The sequence below is a fragment of the Leptonychotes weddellii genome, chromosome 10 (genome assembly GCF_054177405.1).
Source record: "Leptonychotes weddellii isolate Sample4059 chromosome 10, ASM5417740v2, whole genome shotgun sequence".
In the NCBI taxonomy this organism is placed as follows: Eukaryota; Metazoa; Chordata; class Mammalia; order Carnivora; family Phocidae; genus Leptonychotes; species Leptonychotes weddellii.
The window spans coordinates 99780682-99801324 of record NC_138378.1 but is presented as its reverse complement, the minus strand read 5'-3'; the positions used below and the strand labels follow the sequence as shown (position 1 = coordinate 99801324).

The 20643-nt window shown below is 34.6% G+C and overlaps 1 protein-coding gene across 1 annotated transcript in view; it reads left to right on the top strand.

Moving 5' to 3' along the window:
* The window catches only part of BIRC6 (baculoviral IAP repeat containing 6), a 218977-nt gene that overhangs the window by 115155 nt on the left and 83179 nt on the right, over window positions 1–20643 (top strand). Inside the window, exons 42-54 of the mRNA XM_081797299.1 lie at window positions 729–856; window positions 4590–5152; window positions 6109–6284; window positions 7890–7986; window positions 8126–8320; window positions 9101–9301; window positions 11906–12185; window positions 13043–13299; window positions 13547–13655; window positions 16093–16314; window positions 17442–18222; window positions 19770–19913; window positions 20354–20483. Coding sequence (XP_081653425.1) covers window positions 729–856; window positions 4590–5152; window positions 6109–6284; window positions 7890–7986; window positions 8126–8320; window positions 9101–9301; window positions 11906–12185; window positions 13043–13299; window positions 13547–13655; window positions 16093–16314; window positions 17442–18222; window positions 19770–19913; window positions 20354–20483 — 3283 coding nt within the window. The remainder of the gene's footprint in view (window positions 1–728; window positions 857–4589; window positions 5153–6108; window positions 6285–7889; window positions 7987–8125; window positions 8321–9100; window positions 9302–11905; window positions 12186–13042; window positions 13300–13546; window positions 13656–16092; window positions 16315–17441; window positions 18223–19769; window positions 19914–20353; window positions 20484–20643) is intronic.

Below are 20643 nucleotides of genomic sequence, written 5' to 3'. Positions count from 1 at the left end.
CTAGAACCCTCAGTTTGTTTCTCAGAGTCCACAGTCTCTCATGGTTCGTCTCCCCCTCCAGTTTCCACCCGCCTTCATTCTTCCCCTCTTGCTATCTTTTTTTTTAAACATATATTGTATTATTTGTTTCAGAGGTACAGATCTGTGATTCAACACTCTTGCACAATTCACAGCGCTCACCATAGCACATACCCTCCCCAGTGTCTATCACCCAGCCACCCCATCCTTCCCACCCCGTTTGTTTTTACCTTTAGAGTTTTTTCTTTGTGGTTTTGTGTTTTTTTCATTCACGGTAGTATTTGCTCTGCTAGTCGTTGGAAGCATGACCATTTGTGGATCACTTAACCTCTTTGAGTGCTTCTGTTTTGAAATGGGTAGTAAGGTTGTTTGTGAAAATCAGTGCAAAAGTTCCTTGTACTTTTGACAGCATTATGAAGGCATTTCTCGTGTAATTCAGGTGATTTTTTTCTATTTTGAGTTATATAAACCTACTATAAGTTCTAAACCATAATGATAAAATTATGACACTAGAATTTGTGGTTTTCAGTTTAAATATCTTAAGACCTAAAAAAATCCATTGGTTTCCTGCTATCAGAAAATATTAATGTTAATATTTTCGTTCTTCATATGAAAAGTTAAAAGAGTATAGTGCTTGATTTAACACTTGATAACATTTATAGAATTATTCATTTAAAAATTATCAGTAAAAAGTTTTCGATTCTCTTCAGGTTGGTCCAACCGCTACACAAGCTATGCAAGAATTTCTCACCCGATTACAAGTGCATCTTTCTTCAACATGTCCTCAGATATTCAGTGAATTTTTGCTCAAGCTAATTCATATACTTTCTACAGAAAGGTAAATTTCAATGTATACATATATTCCTGATATAGAAGTAATATGTGATCCTTCAGATAAACTCTCACTTACCATCTGTTAGGGGTTTATCTGGGAACAGATAAGCAGTATAGTAGGGATTAAGGGGGAAGGGTTTATCCATTTCTCTCCTGACTGTTTTCATTCCATTTTATTATGGCTCTCTCAGATTCCTGAACTCTATGAAAGATATACACTACATCAAATCTCTGCTTGCTTTTAGTGTTTTCATACATTAGTGAAATTTACTTGAAGCTGTTTAAATTGTAGAATACAGAGAGAGTATTAAAGCTGCCAAGGATTTTACTTGAAACCTATATGTAAGAAAACTGAAAAAAATAGCTAAAAAAAGAAAATTACAGGGGCGCCTGGGTGGCTCAGTTGGTTAAGTGTCTGCCTTAGGTTCAGGTCATGATCCTAGGGTCTTGAAATCCAGCCCTGCGTTGGGCTCCCTGCTTAGTGGGGAGTCTCCTTCTTCCCCCACCCCTACTCTCTCATAAATGAACAAAATCTTAAAAAAAAAAAAGAAAATTACATACCAATCCCATAGAGAAAGCCTAAATAAATTTATTAACAAAATCAGGCGGTATGTTAAAAGAATGAATTGTGACCATGAGTGGTTAAAAATCATAATACATATCATATTAATGAATCATCTCATACTGTAAGACATTTCATAAAATCGACATTACTTTCTGATGAAAACTTTTTTTTTTTTTAGAGAGAGAGAGAGAGCAAGAGCAAGAGCACATGGGGGTGGGGCAGGTGGGAGGGGCAGAGGGGGAGAGAGAATCCCAAGCAGGCTTCATGCCCAGCACAGAGCCCAACACGGTGCTCCATCTCACTTCCCCGAGACCATGACCTGAGCCAAAATTGACTGAGCCATCCAGGAGCCCCATGTTTTCTATGTTTTTAAGAAAGTCTCTGGTATCCAGATAAATTAGCCAGGAGCTTTTAGGTAAATTAATTTTGTGACTGAAAAGAAATACCCAGTCTTATTATAAAGAGGGCATTCAGTTTTATCAAGTAAGTGTTTTGCAGATACTTCCTATCTGTGGATTATATTTTAACAATATCCTTCAAAAAACAAGTTTTTTATTTTGATGAAGTCTTATTTGTTAAGTTTTTCCTTTATATATTATATTTGTACTATAAAAAAAAAAAAAACCTTTGCCTAATCCAAGGTCATACAAATGATCTGCTGTGTTGTCTTCTAGAAATTTTATAGTTTTAGTTTTTACATTTATGTTGCATTTGGGTCAAAGTTTATTTTTTTGCCTGTGGATGTCCAGTTGTTCCTATGCCATTTATTGTAAAGACTGCTTTTCATTGAATTATCTTTGTATGCATTTTAAAAATCAGTTGACCATATTGGTTTTGCAGTTTCTAGACTCACTTCTGTAGAATTGATGTTTGTGTCTATACTTTTCCAATACCATATTGCCTTGGTACCTCCATAAGTTTCTTGAAATCTGGTAGTGCAGATTTTCCAACTTTGTTCTTTCTTCAGAATTGTTTTGGCTATTCTGTTTCCTTTGCTTTTCCACATAAATTTGAGAGTACATTTATTGATTCTTATCTGCACTGCCCGAAATAAAACAAAATAAAACTGTGTTGGATTTTGATTGGGAATGCATCGATCTACAGATCAACTTAGGAAAAATTATATAGCCTCTTTGGATTTTTCTTTGTATACAGTCGTATGGCCAGTGAATGAAAACAGTCTTATTTCTTCCTTTCCAATGTATGTGTCTTAGCCCCTACACCCTACCCTGCCTCCTCTCCTAATGCCCTGGTTAGTACCTCCCATATGATTGATTGAAGTGGTTCAATTTGCCCTCTTTGTTTTTTTCTCACTCTTAGAAAAGTAAAGGTCTTTCAGAAGTAGAAATGTTATTAGCTGTACCTTCCTTTGTAGATGACTGACACCAAGTTCAGGAGGTTTTTTTGTGTTCTTAATTTGCTAAGTCTTTAAAAAATCATGTATTACTCTTGGATTTTGTGAAGTGCTTTCTCTGTATCTTTTGAAATGATCATATGTTGTTTCTTGAGTAACCTATAAATATGGCGAATTACATTGATTTTTTTTTTAAAGTGTTGATCAATATGTATTTCAGGATATACTCATTGATCATGAGGTATTATCCTTTTTATACTTGCTGAATTGAATTTAACATTTTGTTGATTTTTGAATCTATTTTTTATGAGGGATGTTTGCATTTTTCTTGTAATGTCCAGTTTTTATGTAAAGTGTCTATTTTTTATATTAAGGTAATCCTGGACTCATAAGTTGGGGTATCCCTTTTCTATTTTCTGAAGGAGGTTGTGTAAAACTGGTATTACCGCTCACTTAAATATTTGATAGTACTCGCCACCGAGGCATACTGAGTCTGGAGTTTTCTTATAGGAAAAAATGTTCCATTTATTTCATAGGTGAAAGATTATTCAGGTTTTCTATTTCTTCTTGAGTGACATTTGGCAATTTGCATCTTGAAGGAATTTGTTCATTTTTTCTATGTTGTTGAATTATTGGTGCTATTTCCTTATCCATTTAATGTTGATAGGCTCTAGTTTGATTCCTTTTTCTCATTTCTAATATTGGTAATTTTTATTTATTTATATAGGTCATTCTTGCTAGAAGTTTATCAATATTACTGATATTTTCAGAGAATCATCGTAAAGCTTTGCCCTGCCATTCAGTCCCTTTCTGACACTTCCCAAAGTCAGCATCAGATTTACAGGTTTAACTCCTCAGTCCCATAAGACTGCCCTCACTTGAGAGGGCATTTGTAAGTCCTAGGTCCCAGGCTACCACACTTCTGTCAGATTTGGGTACAAATCCAGGGATTCTCACAGCACACGCTTCAGTTTTGATAGTTTGTAAAAATCTCACCTAGAACCCAGGAAAAACACTTTACTTACATATACTGGTTTGTTATAAAGTATGTAACTCAGGAACAGCCAAATGGAATAGATGCATAGGGCATAGTGTGTAGCAGGGGGTTGGGGAGGTTGGGTGCCTGTGAATGGGTTTGAACACCAAGGGTTCTGTGTTATTACCCTTGCATACACCAGGATTTAGCAAGTTGTTAAATATTTTCGCTGAATTCTTCTTACTCATTTGAATGTTGCCAGTGTCTCTTCTCAAATTCTGCCATAGGAGAGCCAGTGCTTCTTGGAGGTGCCTGTCTTTTCATGGATTTCAAGCCCTCTGTTGGGTTTATGTGACATTATAACTAGTTTCACTTTCTCTTGTTAATTTGGAGGCACTCTTCTCTCCAGCTTTTTATATCTTAGGCATGAGCAGAACTGGAGAACATTTAATTGTGATGCATAAAAATTATTTGAATCTTAATTTTTGAAAATCATAATCAGTACAGAATGTTTAAAATAGCACCATTTGAGGATATGAAAAACCAGAGCTTAGTCCATTATGAGGAGTGCCATGTGATGCTGAAATATTTTAGTCTGGGGTTTCAAAATCACCTCTTTGATTTACTTGTCCTTTGGTTTTCTATTTGGAAGGGAAGTCATTTCTTATTTTGTGTAAAATGGAGAAGAGAGTAAAGAACGACTCAGGAGGAGATGGAAACTATTTGCCTGCAAAATGAAATAGTGAATACCAAGAGTTTAATTGCTAGCTTTCTTGTGTTGTGATGGTTACTTTTTTAAAAGTTTAACAGGGATTAATTTTTAATCCTCTCTTTTTCTGCAGGGGTGCTTTCCAGACAGGCCAAGGACCTCTTGATGCCCAAGTAAAGCTCTTAGAATTTACGCTGGAGCAGAATTTTGAAGTTGTTTCCATTAGTACTATTTCTGCTGTAATAGAGTCTGTCACCTTTTTAGTGCATCACTATATCACTTGCTCAGACAAAGTAATGTCTCGAAGTGGATCTGATAGCTCGGTGGGTGCTCGAGCATGCTTTGGGGGACTCTTTGCGAACCTCATTCGTCCAGGTGATGCAAAAGCAGTTTGTGGTGAAATGACAAGAGATCAACTCATGTTCGATTTGTTAAAACTGGTTAACATTTTGGTCCAGCTGCCTCTTTCAGACAACAGAGAATACAGTGCAAGAGTGTCTGTGACCACCAATACAACAGACAGTGTTTCGGATGAAGAAAAAGTCTCAGGAGGCAAAGATGGTAATGGAAGCAGTAGTAGTATTCAAGGATCACCTGCATATGTGGCTGACTTAGTGTTAGCCAACCAACAGATTATGAGCCAGATTTTGTCTGCTCTGGGCCTGTGTAATAGCAGTGCCATGGCGATGATAATTGGTACGTATTGAGAATATTTCATCTTATACATGTTTCGGGTCTTGTATCTCTTTTCATGAGCAACAGATAGATTCATTTTTTTGTTACCTTATAGTGTAGAGCTACTTGATTGCAAACTTCTTAGCATGATGTAAGTGAAAACTTTTATAGAGTGGCTTCTATCAATAAGTGAAATTGAAATTAGGAAGAATTTTAAGTGTGAATTTTTTAAAAATTGGAAATTACTAACCAAATAACTTGCAGTTTGTTAAATTAAGAAAAAAATCAGTCTTCTAAGTAAGGTACCACAATTTATAGTTGTATATCTCTAATGTTTTATAGATGAAGAATTTCACATCAAATTTTGTATTAGGGAATCAGTAAGGTTTATTTATTCACATTTTCTTTAGAAGTGAAATATAAAATTTTATCCAGTAACAGTTTCTGTGACACATATATCAGTGTAAAATTCTATATTGTTGCTTAACTTTTCTGCCTGTTTGAAAAATATGTGTTAATTTTTTTCAAATAATTAAACTTTGTAAATTGTGACAGAATTCATTCCAGTCTATTTTTACTTAATTCTTTTTGTAAGGGAAACAGTCGTCATATCTTTTAATTAGATGATTTGAAGTGCAATTATGTACCCACATCACTGACTTTCTATCCATTTCCTTTCTTCTCCATACATAGCTAATGTGTAAGATGATGTTGCTCAGTCATAGAGCAACTTCTTATTGTCATCAACAATAGAGGTATATCATGTAAGAAGATATCCAAAAATATGCTTTACTGAATGCTATGATAAATACCTCAGTTTCATATAGATATACACATACATACATGTACACACACATATAACTGTTACGTATCCATCGTTCAGTGGTTTCAGGAGAAATGACTTTAAAGCTTCTAATTATTACTGGTTTTTAAGGATATACTTTTCACAAAATGTGTAATCTTTTTATTTAAACTAGGAGCAAGTGGATTACATCTTACCAAACATGAGAACTTTCATGGTGGGTTAGATGCCATATCAGTTGGGGATGGATTATTTACCATACTGACAACCCTCAGTAAAAAAGCTTCTACAGTCCACATGATGCTGCAGCCAATTTTAACCTATATGGCCTGTGGTTATATGGGCAGACAAGTAAGTTCAATCCAGCAAATATTTCAGTAATGTAAATAGTTTCTAGCAGTGGGAATAGAGAATTATTTATAGAACAGGGAACAGAGGACTCATATACTGGAAAAAGAGCAGCGGCATGAGGTGAGAACTATGGACTATTCCTAGAAGTTAGAATATAAAATTTTCTAGAGTTGGTATTTTCAGAAATGACCACAGTGATATAAGAATAGAACATTTAACATATTCTTAAATTTTAGATTTTTTCCCCCATTGTCTCAAGAAATAGTTCTTCCTTTCCCCTAGAAATAGCATAGTTCAATAGCAAAATGTTCTCTGTAGATGTTACATGTGAAAATTTAATGGAACTTTTTTTTAAGTTATGTTGCATGTTTAGTTTCCTTTCAGCTGAAAGGAATTTGGGTAATTTTTAAAGTAAAATAGGTTAGAGTATTACTGCTTTTTATCTTTCCTTATAAAATGAAATTGTAGGAACCAGTGTGATTATTTTAACTTCTAGTCCATTTACCATTTTTTCAAATATAGGTTTTAAAACATACTTTTTTAATAAAAGTATTTTGTCAGTGTAAAATTATCATTTTCTTAAAAACTTCATTGCATATATGTGTGTGTGTGATATATATATGCATATGTATTTCCATGAGTAGATAGATATTTGAGACGGATCCATTTTTATTTATTTTTATTTTTTTTATTATTATTATTATTTTTTAAAGATTTTATTTATTTATTCATTAGAGACAGAGAGAGAGAGAAGCAGAGGAAGAAGCAGGCTCCCAAGGAGCAGGGAGCCCGATGTGGGACTCGATCCCAGGACCCTGGGATCATGACCTGAGCCAAAGGCAGACGCTTAACCATCTGAGCCACCCAGGCGCCCTTTATTATTTTTTTTAAAGATTTTATTTTTTGAGAGAGCGAGAGCGGGAGGAAATGGAGAATCAGGCTCCCCGCTGAGCAGGGAGCCTGATGCGGGGCTCGATCCAGGACCCTGGGATCGTGACCTGAGCCAAAGGCAGACGCTTAACCGACTGAGCCACCCAGGTGCCCTGAGAAGGATCCATTTTTTTTTTTTTTTTTTAAAGATTTTATTCATTCACTTGAGAGAGAATGAGATAGAGAGAGCATGAGAGTGGGGAGGGTCAGAGGGAGAAGCAGACTCCCTGCCGAGCAGGGAGTCCGATGCGGGACTCGATCCCAGGACTCCAGGATCATGACCTGAGCTGAAGGCAGTCGCCTAACCAACTGAGCCACCCAGGCGCCCCAAGGATCCATTTTTAAATGAAATTAGTGTCTAATGGAAAACAAAGTCAATGCCCATTTAAGGTCAAAAATGACAGTAGTGGGTATAGACAGATGCTTTAAAAAAAATACTCTGAATTCAGAGAGGAGACTGTACACTTCCTTTCTGATTCAGGTAAAATTTCTTATGTATTTTGGCAGATATGTTGTATTTACTGATTTAGATTAAGGCTGCCATTTTAGAATAATTAACTATTAAAGAATATTATATTTAATAGGCTTAATTGTTCTGATTCACAGGAAATTCATAATTAAGATTTTAAAGTCACAATACACTTTTTTCTTTCTTTCTTTTTTTTTTTTTTTAAGGGCTCTCTTGCTACCTGCCAATTATCTGAACCATTATTGTGGTTTATTTTGAGAGTACTGGATACTAGTGATGCCTTGAAAGCATTCCATGATATGGGTAAGATAAATTCCAGAAATTGTCATTTAGTATAATCATTTGACGGTGTATGATCTTATTTTTGTAGTGTTCTGCGAAAGGTGACTCAGTGTCAAACTATCTTAAGGTAATTTTCATTTGGCGTTCTTTGTAAATTTAGGTGGCGTTCAGCTGATTTGCAACAATATGGTTACTAGTACAAGGGCTATTGTAAACACTGCAAGAAGTATGGTATCAACTATTATGAAATTTCTTGACTCTGGTCCGAATAAAGCTGTTGATAGCACTTTGAAAACAAGAATACTAGCTTCTGAGCCTGACAATGCAGAAGGGATCCATAACTTTGCACCCCTGGGTAAGAAAAGAATTATTAAATCTTACTGGTTTGGGTTTATATAGTTTATTAGCTGGTATGAAGCAAAAATAGTTGTTGAAGTAAGTTGATCATGTTACAGTAACACCAATTACAAACCATTGATTTTAAAGGTAGCAGTTTTTGAAACTTTCTGTTGATTAGAAGGAAGTTTTTAATGGTTCTTTAGCAATCACATTTGTTTTTATTTCTGAGTTAAATAGTAAAACAGTTTGTGAAACTAAATAGCAAATTCTTAGGTCAGTTTTCATTGTAAATGTTAATCAGTTTAAAGGACTTGTTCTTTCTTAACTTGCATGACTTTTTAAAAGTAGCTCCAGATTTAAATAGTTACTCCTTTTCCCAGTTTACATAGTTTCTTTTTATATATTTCTTTCATATTTCTAACTCAAGAATAGTGACAACTAAAATAAAGGTAATTATTTTCAAGTTGAAGGTTGTCTTGAACCATAGTATTTTTACTTAAATTATTTGAGAGTTGTGCTAGATTTGTTGTTACTACTACTTTAGTTTTCATTCGACATGTGAGTACAAAGAAATTAGATAACAATAATAAACTTGTCACCTTGCAAGTTGACTAGATGTCCTGATGTTTTGTGAATACTGTGACAAATCATGCTATATATACTAAACAAATACATTCGTAGCATCATATGTCACGGTTTTAGCTAATTTTTCTAGTTATTAGGATTTGAATAGTTCTTGATGTTTTATTTGGTTTCTTCTACAAAGTTCTTTTTATATTTAATATCCCTTCTGTAGGTACAATTACATCTAGCAGTCCTACTGCCCAACCAGCTGAGGTGCTTTTACAGGCCACGCCGCCGCATAGAAGAGCTCGCTCTGCTGCTTGGTCCTACATCTTTCTGCCAGAGGAGGCTTGGTGCGACCTTACCATTCACCTTCCTGCAGCAGTGCTTCTGAAAGAGATACATATCCAACCTCACCTTGCATCTCTTGCAAGTGAGTCATATTTTTTGTAAAGAAGTATAATGAAAATAAACTGTAAACGAGAAACACTTAAAAATAAAAATATTTAGCAAAAAGTGATACACTTAGGTACGATTCCCCGATTGCTTAATTTTGTAGTTTTTTAATATAATATTCAACATTACCACCGAATCATTTCCCATGAAATGAATTGTCATGGCTATTCTCCTCAAACAAATAGAATGTTGCATGAAATCCAGACAAATACATTTCAGTTACATATAATTTGGCCTTGCCTTTCCTCCGAAATTAAGCTGTAGCATTGAGATGAGTTAGTTTATACACCCGTAGATAGCAGTATTATTTTCTCCATCCCTGTCCTCAGTGCTAGTCCTATAATGTGAAATTAAATCTTTTAGATTTGTCTTTTCCCCTTCCCATTATAAGATAATTACCTGTAAGGAATATTTTATTATTTGAGTGTGATTTTTTAATTTGTACTATTTTGAGTATCACTCATTTTGATATGTTTTTGTCACTTTGCAAGTTAAATAATTCAAAAGAATTTTTAGAGAACAAGTTTTACATTAAGAGGAGCAACAACTCTTTCAGGTATTCATAAAGGAATGTGAAATACTATTTTGCATTTTTTATCCCCAAATTCTTTCAGTATAAACATGTAGTGATTTTTACAGAATTGTTGAGATTGTCACATTCATTTTTGTTGCTGATTAATTCTCATTGTTGTCAAATGTCAATAATTGGATGAAGAACTGTGGGAAACTTTGTAGATCCCTGGCATATGTGGAAGAATGAATTTTCCACTTGCAAGATTAGACTACTGTTATTCCCTGGAATTCACACCTCTTAGATAAAAAACAGATATAATGGCAGAAGGAAAATGCATGAATTCATAGTGTTTTTGCAGATCAAAAACAACTGTATTGTAAAATATGAGTCAATACAAGATGTAGAGGAAAAGCTAAGATGAGGAAGAAATTGCTTTTATTTAGAAGGAGTAAGAGTGGTCCTTGTAAGTGGTGGCTTTGAAGTGGGGCTAGAATTTGCACATGGGAACTGAGGTGGAAAGAGTGTTACAAGGATGAACTCTGTTCATTATAAAAAATCACTAGGTTTGGGGCACCTGGGTGGTTCAGTCAGTTAAGCATCCAACTCTTGATTTTGGCTTAGGTCATGATCTCAGGGTCATGAGATTGAGACCTGCGTCAGTTTCCACACTGGGCTTGGAGTCTGCTTAGGATTCTGTCTCTCCCTCTTTTCATCCACCACCAATGCCCCCATTCCTATGCCCCTGCCCCCATCCCACCCCACTCAGGCACACACACTTTATATTAAAAAAGAAAATCACTAGGTTAGGTGTTCCCTACTATAAGTGTTCCCTACTATAAGTGTTCCCTACTAAAACATTTTGGTTTTATTATTGGATTGGAGCAGAAATTGAAGATATGTTTTGTTCCATTGGAAATAACATAGTCTTTAGAATCAAATATGGGCTTGATTATAAAATGTTGCCATTTGTTCATGTAAGAATTTGGATTACTTTATCTCTTTGACTTTGTCCTTTTGTGTAAAATGTGGATAATACTTTTCTCAAAAGTGAAGATAAAATTTCAGAATTGATATGACTTGCCAATTCTCAGTGTAAACCTAGCATGTAATTGGCATATGGTAAAAGTTACTTCCAATTATTATTAAAATTAAAATCAAAGTTCAAAGGTCATTTTAGTTGATAGATATATTTCTTATATGGGCTTCCGTGTTATGTTAGAAATAATTTTCCCATATTACTTCATTGAGCCTACCTGAATTTTAGCAGAAAATGATTTAAAATAAAATCTTCTTGATGTTTCATTAAATTTTGAAAGGGAAATAAAATATTAGAGGCAAAAGCAGTTTTTAAACTCACCTATATTAAAAATCATTGCAATATGGTAGTACTGAAATAATGAGTTGGTAGAAAAGCACTTTTTTTTAATATTCTTCTTTCCCACATGACTTAACAATAGTAAACCATGGCATATTAATAAAATGTCCCACATTGTTGGTGATAATTCTGAGTAAAGTAGGAATAATAGACCAATTGCCTATTTGGCAGTTTTCTTTTTTTTTTTTTAAGATTTTATTTATTTATTTGACAGAGCGTGAGTGAGTATGAGCAGGGTGGACAGGCAGAGGGAGAGGGAGAGGGAGAAGCAGGCTCCCTGCTGAGCTGGGAGCCCAGTGTGGGGCTCAATCCCAGGACCCTGGGATCATGACCTGAGACGAAGGCAGACGCTTAACGACTGAGCCACCCAGGCGCCGCGGCAATTTTTTTTCTTGTAGAGACTCAAGAGCGTACATGTGGTTTACATATATTCAGTTATCTTTCTTTAGGCGAATCTTAGAATTTTTAAAATACTCTTTGTTATATTGTAGGTCTCATATTTTATGTTGGAAAATAGTTCCAAAATCAGTTATTTTGAAAGTCATTGACAAAGTATGATGTGGCATATAAATTTTCTTTTGCAAATTCATAGTGAATATAACTAAAAGCTGCTGTTTTACTGGGATTTCCACTAAACCATGAAGTCCAGTTCACATTTTCTTGAGTAATTTTTCAATATTCTTTTCCTACAGCCTGCCCATCCTCAGTGTCCGTTGAAGTGAGTGCAGATGGGGTAAACATGCTACCTTTGTCCACTCCTGTTGTCACAAGTGGTCTCACCTACATAAAAATTCAGCTGGTAAAAGCTGAAGTAGCTTCTGCTGTCTGCCTTAGACTTCATCGCCCACGAGATGCCAGCACATTAGGCCTTTCACAGATTAAATTACTGGGCCTCACTGCTTTTGGTACCACTTCTTCAGCAACAGTTAATAATCCCTTTCTTCCATCTGAAGATCAGGTATCCAAAACAAGGTATGTTATGTATCTCAGTTGTAAAAAAAGCTTTCTGAGTTTTTTATGAAATTATTTATTCTTTGGCTTCTTTTTTAGGGCTAGGAAGGTCTTTGCTCCATAGGTAATTTATATAATACCATAATTTTATCAGGTACAGTAGAGACACTAATTCTGTAGAACCGGAACTTAAGGCTGGTTAAAATTGAGATTTATGTGTGTTTAATTCTTGAGGTAATCTCAAGAATGTGGTATATATAGGTATGGGTTTCTGTTCTTTGGATCACAGTCTGGTATAAGAATTTCCAAGTGTCTGTCACCAGGATACATCTGAGCCATACAAATTGACCATATGGACAGAGACCTAGTCTTAATATGGTAATTCCTAAATGCCAATTAGTAGAAGGGTTAGATTGGAATCATACAGATTGACCAAGTAAACCAAGACCTGAATATATCCTTTAATTCACTTTCATTTGGTAAAGTTTGATAGTTGATAATATTATAGACTGGTTCTGTTAAAAGTTTTGCCTGGTAAGAAAATTTAGGGTTTTTGTTTTATTCTCAAGCTGCCAAGACTTTATAGTTTTGCACAGCTATAATTTTATGCAGTTTATATTTAAACATATAAATATATGTATATGTAAAAACATTTTCTGACTAATCGTGTAGTTCCTAAACGCGATTAGTGGTTAAGTATTATTGTGTTATGGGGGAAACTTACTGTGTTTAATTCCTTATTGATCTTCCAGCATCTTTTTTTCTTAAACAGATCGGTGTTATTTATGAAACAACATGCTGATTTGTTTTGTTTTACCCCAGAAGTAATTTGAGCTACTTAAATTTACCACATAAACCATTTTGTGTTGTTATTTCAGTATCGGATGGTTACGGTTATTACATCATTGCCTTACTCACATCAGTGATCTGGAAGGAATGATGGCCAGTGCAGCTGCACCTACTGCTAACCTGCTACAGACTTGTGCTGCCTTATTGATGTCCCCATACTGTGGAATGCATTCACCCAACATTGAGGTTGTGCTTGTAAAGATAGGACTGCAGTCCACTAGAATTGGCCTGAAGCTTATAGACATTCTTCTGAGAAACTGTGCAGCATCAGGCAGTGATCCTACAGGTGACAGTTAACTTTGATAGTTTAAGTTTTACCTATCTGCAAAATAATGACAGTTGAATTACGTGATCTCTATGACTAAACCTGTTTCTGAAATTTCCATTATGGCTTCAATGTTCTAGGGGTTGGTTTGTTATTTTTGTTGTAATTTATAGAAGAATTATTTTTAATTAACAATTTAAAATTAAATTGAGCAAATTTTATCCCATTTGCTAATTGAGCAAACTTTCTTTTGGTTCTTTATTGCAAGATTTGAACAGCCCTTTACTTTTTGGAAGACTGAATGGACTCTCTTCTGATTCTACAATAGATATTCTTTACCAGCTTGGAACAACTCAGGATCCTGGAACAAAAGACAGGTATATGTTGATCTTGTTTTTTAAGTACACACATACACACAGTCACATGGTAGTGAATGTTACTACTTGTCATACTTTCTCCTTAGTGTTTCATAAAAGCTAAGGCTGTTGATTATATTGCATATTTACCTGTATGCTTTACATGATACAACTGTTAGAGATTTTTGTGAACATTTAACATAAATTTTTATATATTTGGACCTATTTTAAGCAAATTTGAACTCAAATAGAATTTTTAATCAATATTTTTGATTGGAATGGAATAAAATATTACATATTTTTACATGAACCGTGTTGTGATGAGATCTTTATAAATTTTAATGGTCTCATAATCATACTATTTAAGGTAGTATTTACTGTTTCTGATTATAGGACTATTGTGTCCATATTAGGTACATAGACTATTTTGACAGTGATAATAGTGTTTGTTTTGATTACTTATTATTTATAATATTCATTGACAGCTTTTCATGAGACTCTCTACCTTTTTTCTCTTTCCTACCACAAAGTGAAACGCTATCAGTAAATAACATCTGAACATTTCACCTAGATATTTAGTGATGTTTTTTAAAGGTAATTTTTAGATGAGTTTTACTAATGTAGTTCTTCCTTGATGTCTTCAACCTCCAAATTGGTAAGAATGCCAGGTATTTTTGAAACATGTTTTTATTGGTAAATTTTTGAGTGATGACTTGGCATTCTCTTGTTTTATATATATCATTTATATCAGAAGAACATTTATAGAGTACGTAACTCTATAAACAGTCTTTTGTTTTCTGAGTTATGTTATCCTTTAATATTTTGATTAACATTTGAGAAAATCATTTGATATTTTATTAATTTGTTTATAAATTAACAAATTATTAATTGTTGTGGGTACGTAACTCATAAGTACTTACTGAGTAGCTACTGTATGCCTGGCACTGTGCCAGATACTAGAGTGTCGAACAAGTTCATTGAATCCAGCTTTTATCTTGGTTTGAGGAGGCAGGTTACTGTCATTCACAAGGGAAGATTTACATAGGTCAGACTTGGGAGTATATAGTAGAGTGTCAGGCATGGAAGGTGCCTGGTAAATATTGATACTTTAACCACTGATAATGTAATGGCTTTTACTTATTGTAGGCTAGTTGCTTTCATATTTTCTGATTAAAAATGTTTAAATGACATTTAACCAAGTAAATTTATTTTCAGCATGATAACTTCAAAATATTAAATAAGCTGACTTCCATTAAGCTTCTTCCTTTACATGAATTATATTTTTATTATATTTAAAAATAGGTTGGAATTTTTTTAAAAATATTTTTTGATAAAAAATTTTTGCCAAGTTTGAATCCTAATGGTTAGTAGGGTTAAAAAGAATATAAAAAATGAGTTTTAAATATTTTTCTGGAACAGTTTTCTTAAAATCTCTTAAAATTATTTGATTCTTTAGTAGTTTTATGGTTTTTATCATAAGAAAATTACCCTAAACAAAGTTGTTTTTACTGCATAATACTTTTTAAAACATAACTGTCTTAGAACTCACATAATAACAAGATGGTTGGCTTCTGTGGACTGAGAAAATCTTACTACTCCATAATTTCCTCATCTCTCTTTTTTTCTGACTTCTCTTAATTTCCTGTCATATGAAATTTAAAGAGTCTTGTCCTTCAGGGCAGAGAGGAGGATTAAGTAGATTTATATACCTTCCTACCCCCATTTCTTTTACCGTGAAACAAAGAATCTTACGATCTAGAAATTTGAAAGCAAACAAAAATATAAATACTATGTTTTAAGAACTCAATTATAAATCTTAACCCATTTTCTGTATTTTATATAAACTCCAAAGCCTTATTGGTTTAAAAAGTCTTGTTCTCAGTCAGTAGCGCCCTGCTCCAGGATATTGAGGGTAGGGTAGCACTTGAAAAAAAGTATATATTTTGGGGCTATATTGTATTTTCAGCATGAAGGGGGGTGGGTGACTGCTGCTAGTATTTAATGGTTGGGGACCAGAGGTGTGACACGTGCTCTATTGCATGAGGTTCTGCACAGTGAAGAATTAGCACCAGATTACTGCTCTCGGTTGTGTGGATTTGTTATGAGATAAAATTTACAAGAGACAGTGAATTTGTTAAGCTTTGTATCCTGTAATTTCAGATAGTGATAGTTTTGGTTTTTTTTTTAATAAATGAGTTAAGTTAATGTTTATTTGCAAAATTATAGTTACGTTATTTCAAACATTTTCATCAGTTAAGATTAGTAAGGTTATGGGAAAACTAGAACTACTATATTCTTTCTGCTTACATAAATTCCTTTTTCTTCCTATTTTAGATTAAATTTACCAAAAACAATATGTTATTCTCATATATATGTTGCTGACATGTAATGGTGATATTTATCCGTATCAAATGTCAGTTGTGGTATAATTGGTTATTTGAATTCGTTTTCTTTTAAGAATCCAGGCCTTGTTAAAATGGGTCAGTGATTCTGCAAGAGTGGCTGCTATGAGGAGAAGTGGCAGGATGAGCTACATGTGCCCTAACTCTTCAGCAGTAGAGTATGGTCTTCTCATGCCATCTCCTTCTCATCTTCACTGTGTGGCAGCAATTCTGTGGCATAGTTACGAACTGCTTGTAGAGTATGATTTACCAGCACTGCTGGACCGAGAGCTCTTTGAGTAAGTACGATTTTTGAAATCCTTTTTTTCCCCAGTACTAGATCTTTATAGGTTTTCACTTGATGAAACAGTATTTTCTATGCCTATTTGGATAATAATAATACTTTGAAAGTAGTAGTTAAATTTAGTCAGGTGTAATTTTGAAATAGGTGTCACACAAATTTGATTAATTTATATTCATGTCATTGCGTGCTTTTCCCACCTAAAATCAGAGTGTTTAATGTATGTGTTCCTCCAGTTCATAGTGTTTATTCTTTTTTGCAAATTTACCCACCAGAATTTTTTTTTAATAGGCTCCATGCCCAGCGTGGAGCCCAGTGCGGGGCTTGAACTCATGACCTTGAGATCAAAACCTGAGCTGAGATCAAGTGTCAGACGCTTAACTGACTGAGCCACCCAGCCCCCACCCCACCAGATTTTTTTTATCTTTAATGTACAACTAGGGAGAAAAAGTATAGCTGGAAATTTTGAAAGAGTTACTACTTTGGAGAGTTTTTATGCTTAGTTGTTTTTACTACTTTCTGGATATCTGATACAGTTGTTCTCAGCTAAGGCTTTGCTGAACTTACTGCCTGATAATTCCTAAGTCTGTAAGAGAATATCATACTTACTTCTGAGGCGTTCCATGACTCTTAAAAGATTGGCCTTTTGTCCTTCAGTCTGTCATTTTCATATGTGGCCTTCTCGGTTGGCATAACCCATGACTTATTAATGAAACTCCCTAATAGTTTCTGATTTGCAAACGTGAATTTTAAGCCATCAATCATGTCAAATTCAATCTAAACGTTTCTTTTGTATAATTTTTCAGTGTTTCTTTATGTGACTTTTTTTGAGGTCACAGAGAATGGTAGATCCATTTTAATATAGATCTCTTGATCTTCTGTACTCATTTTACAAGTCTTTGTAACTTTATAACTTTGTCTACCTAAATACTTAAATAATATATATCACAAGCAGTCTTCCTGAAATCAATTGACAAAATATTGTTTTGTCAAATAAAATGTATAATCTTATAGATTTTATAATTTTATAGAGTATAGGTTGATTTCTAATAGAAGTATTAGAAACAGTGAGGTCTGTCTAAAGATACATACATAATGTTAACCTGGCATCTTTTATTCTCCTAGGTTACTTTTTAATTGGTCCATGTCTCTTCCCTGCAATATGGTTTTGAAGAAAGCTGTTGACAGTCTACTTTGCTCCATGTGTCATATACATCCAAATTATTTTTCTTTGCTCATGGGCTGGATGGGAATTACCCCTCCTCCAGTGCAGTGTCATCACAGACTGTCCATGACTGATGATAGCAAAAAGCAAGATCTTACTTCATCCTTAACAGATGACTCTAAAAATGCACAAGCACCTCTTGCACTAACTGAATCACATTTGGCGACCCTTGCGTCCTCTTCTCAATCTCCAGAAGCTATCAAACAGTTATTGGACTCAGGTTTGCCTTCTCTTCTTGTGAGGAGTCTGGCTAGTTTTTGCTTTAGTCACATTTCTTACTCAGAAAACATTGCTCAGTCAATAGATATTTCTCAGGACAAGCTCAGGCGGCATCATGTTGCACAGCAATGTAATAAGATGCCTATCACAGCGGACCTGGTTGCTCCTATTCTTAGGTTTTTGACAGAAGTTGGCAGTAGCCATGTTATGAAAGACTGGCTCGGTGGGTCTGAAGTCAATCCACTGTGGACAGCACTTCTGTTTTTATTATGTCACTCTGGGTCTGCTTCTGGAGGACATAATTTAGGTGCCCAACAGACTAGTGCAAGATCAGCCTCTCTTTCTTCAGCTGCTCCAACAGGACTGACTACTCAACAGAGGACGGCAATTGAGAATGCGACTGTTGCGTTCTTTCTGCAGTGCATTTCATGCCACCCTAATAATCAAAAACTGATGGCCCAGGTAAGATTAGAAAAATTGGCTTATGTTTTAGGCATCTTATTTTAATACACTGTTAAATAACACTAATGAAATTAGTTGAGAAAGGGGTATGTGTTACAGGTGATGATGTAGTTTGGGATCCGGTGCATCAAAGGATCTGTATTTATTTATTTATTTATTAAAGACTTTATTTATTTATTTATTTAATTGACAGAGAGAGAGAGCGCATGAGAGGGAACACAAGTAGGGGGAGTGGGAGAGGGAGAAGCAGGCTTCCGGCCAAGCAGGGAGCCCGATGCGGGGCTCGATCCCAGTACCCCAAGATCATGACCTGAGCCGAAGGCAGTCGCCTAACCAACTGAGCCACCCAGGCGCCCCATAAAGGATCTGAATTTAAACCATACTTAAAGTATTGATATCTGCTCCCTCCTCCTCTCAAGTGTCACATATTCCTTTGGATGAAATAATGGGCAAATTAATGGCGATTCTAGCTGTAATTGATACATTCCTCCTTTTAAACTCACAACCCCCCCAATCCAATAAAAAGAACAAGCCCAGAAGAACAGCACTTCAGCTTCTGAAAGAGGATTGACCACTTGAAGGTGGTCATTGAGCATCTCATCTGTAGTGAGGCTTTGTGTTTTGTTGTTAACTGGATTGCTACAACTCTTGATTTGCTTCTAATGAAGCAGACATTAGGATAGTTTTCAGATAGGAGACTCTTGACAAAACACATTAAAAATGTAAGAGATGATTTTATTGTAGTAAGTCCATGGGGCCAAAATCTTGAAAGTTAGAATTATTTCAAGAAGAATTCTAGTTGATTTTTGCCAGATTCTGCTCCTTTCTAGCTGTTTTGACTTTCATCAGGTTGTTTAGCCTATAAAATGGGAATGGTAATACCTGCCTCAAAGATTGTTTTTGAGACCATTAAAAACCGTAATGTATATAAGGTAACTAGCATAGAGCCTGTCTGATATCTGGTAGGCACCAATAAATAGGAATCAGCTTCTTTTTTTTTTTTTACTCCATGATTTGGAGTGCTTATTCAGGCCTGACTATTAATATCTAGAAGGATAGTTATAATAATTTTCAAAAAATACTGATTTAACTTTATTGAGAAGAATAACAAGATACTTTACTGTCAAAAGTAATTATTGTGAAACGATATCTGCTTAATGTGCCTAATTAAAAGGAAATGGTTAAATTATCAGTTTTAACCAAGGACAGGAGTATTTGAAAATTTGGCTTGTCCCTCTGGATAGCATGAGAACTCTGTGACTTGTTGCTTTCTGGCTTAATTTTCATCTCTCAGCTTCTTAATAAGGCTTTATGTTATATTTCTAATACCCTTTTTTCCGTAATTTTTATTGCATTGTAACTACATTGATATTGACTAAAGTTAAAAGTAACTTGGTTATGCTAGGTATTTTATTATGTGAAAACCCTGTAGTAGTAATTTCTCTTATTCACAGGAATTTTCTGTGGGGATGGTCTTTTTTATTCTCTAAAGTACAAAGGTGCAGGTAAATAGTGCACTTAACTTTTTAAATCTCTTTACTTGCCAGGTTCTCTGTGAACTCTTTCAGACATCTCCTCAAAGAGGGAACCTTCCAACATCAGGGAACATTTCGGGGTTTATACGTAGATTATTTTTGCAATTGATGCTGGAAGATGAGAAAGTGACAATGTTTCTTCAGTCTCCTTGTCCAGTGAGTATTTAACAGTTAAATAAATCTTAATAATTAGCTCTGTGCAAAGACATTTCATAATTTCATATCAGAACCTGGTGTCACCTCTACATCTTAATTTCTTACATAACAAACAAACTAGAATAACCTCTATACTCAATGATAGGACTTAAAAATCTCTTTTGGATAACCCTTCTTGTGATGAGTAGCCTAATTTACCCTACCATGAAAAGTATAATTTGGTTGGGGGAAAAAGTGACTGATTATTAGGTACAGTGGTGCTAATACAAAAGTTGACCAACAAATCAAATGGCAAATGCACCATATTTTAAAATATTACAAAATAAACCTTTTATATTTTGTGTGCATTTAAAATTTTTTATTCTTTTATGCTTTTGAAATTGTTTTATAATGATACATGTATCAAAAAAATCACTTCTTGATTTCTTTTGAATTTTCAGCTGTATAAAGGTAGAATTAATGCCACAAGCCATGTCATCCAGCATCCAATGTACGGAGCAGGCCATAAGTTCCGAACACTTCATTTACCAGTCTCAACAACATTATCAGAAGTTCTTGACAGAGTGTCAGGCAAGTCAGATTTAAGTATTAATTTGTCTTTGACTTTATGATGGATTATATAGAATTTTGTTATTTTTTGTAACTTTATTTTACTGCATCTACTCACTCAGCAACTATTTAATGAATAGAAAAGGTCAATATGTCTTCGCATTTTGAAGCGCGAGTAAGA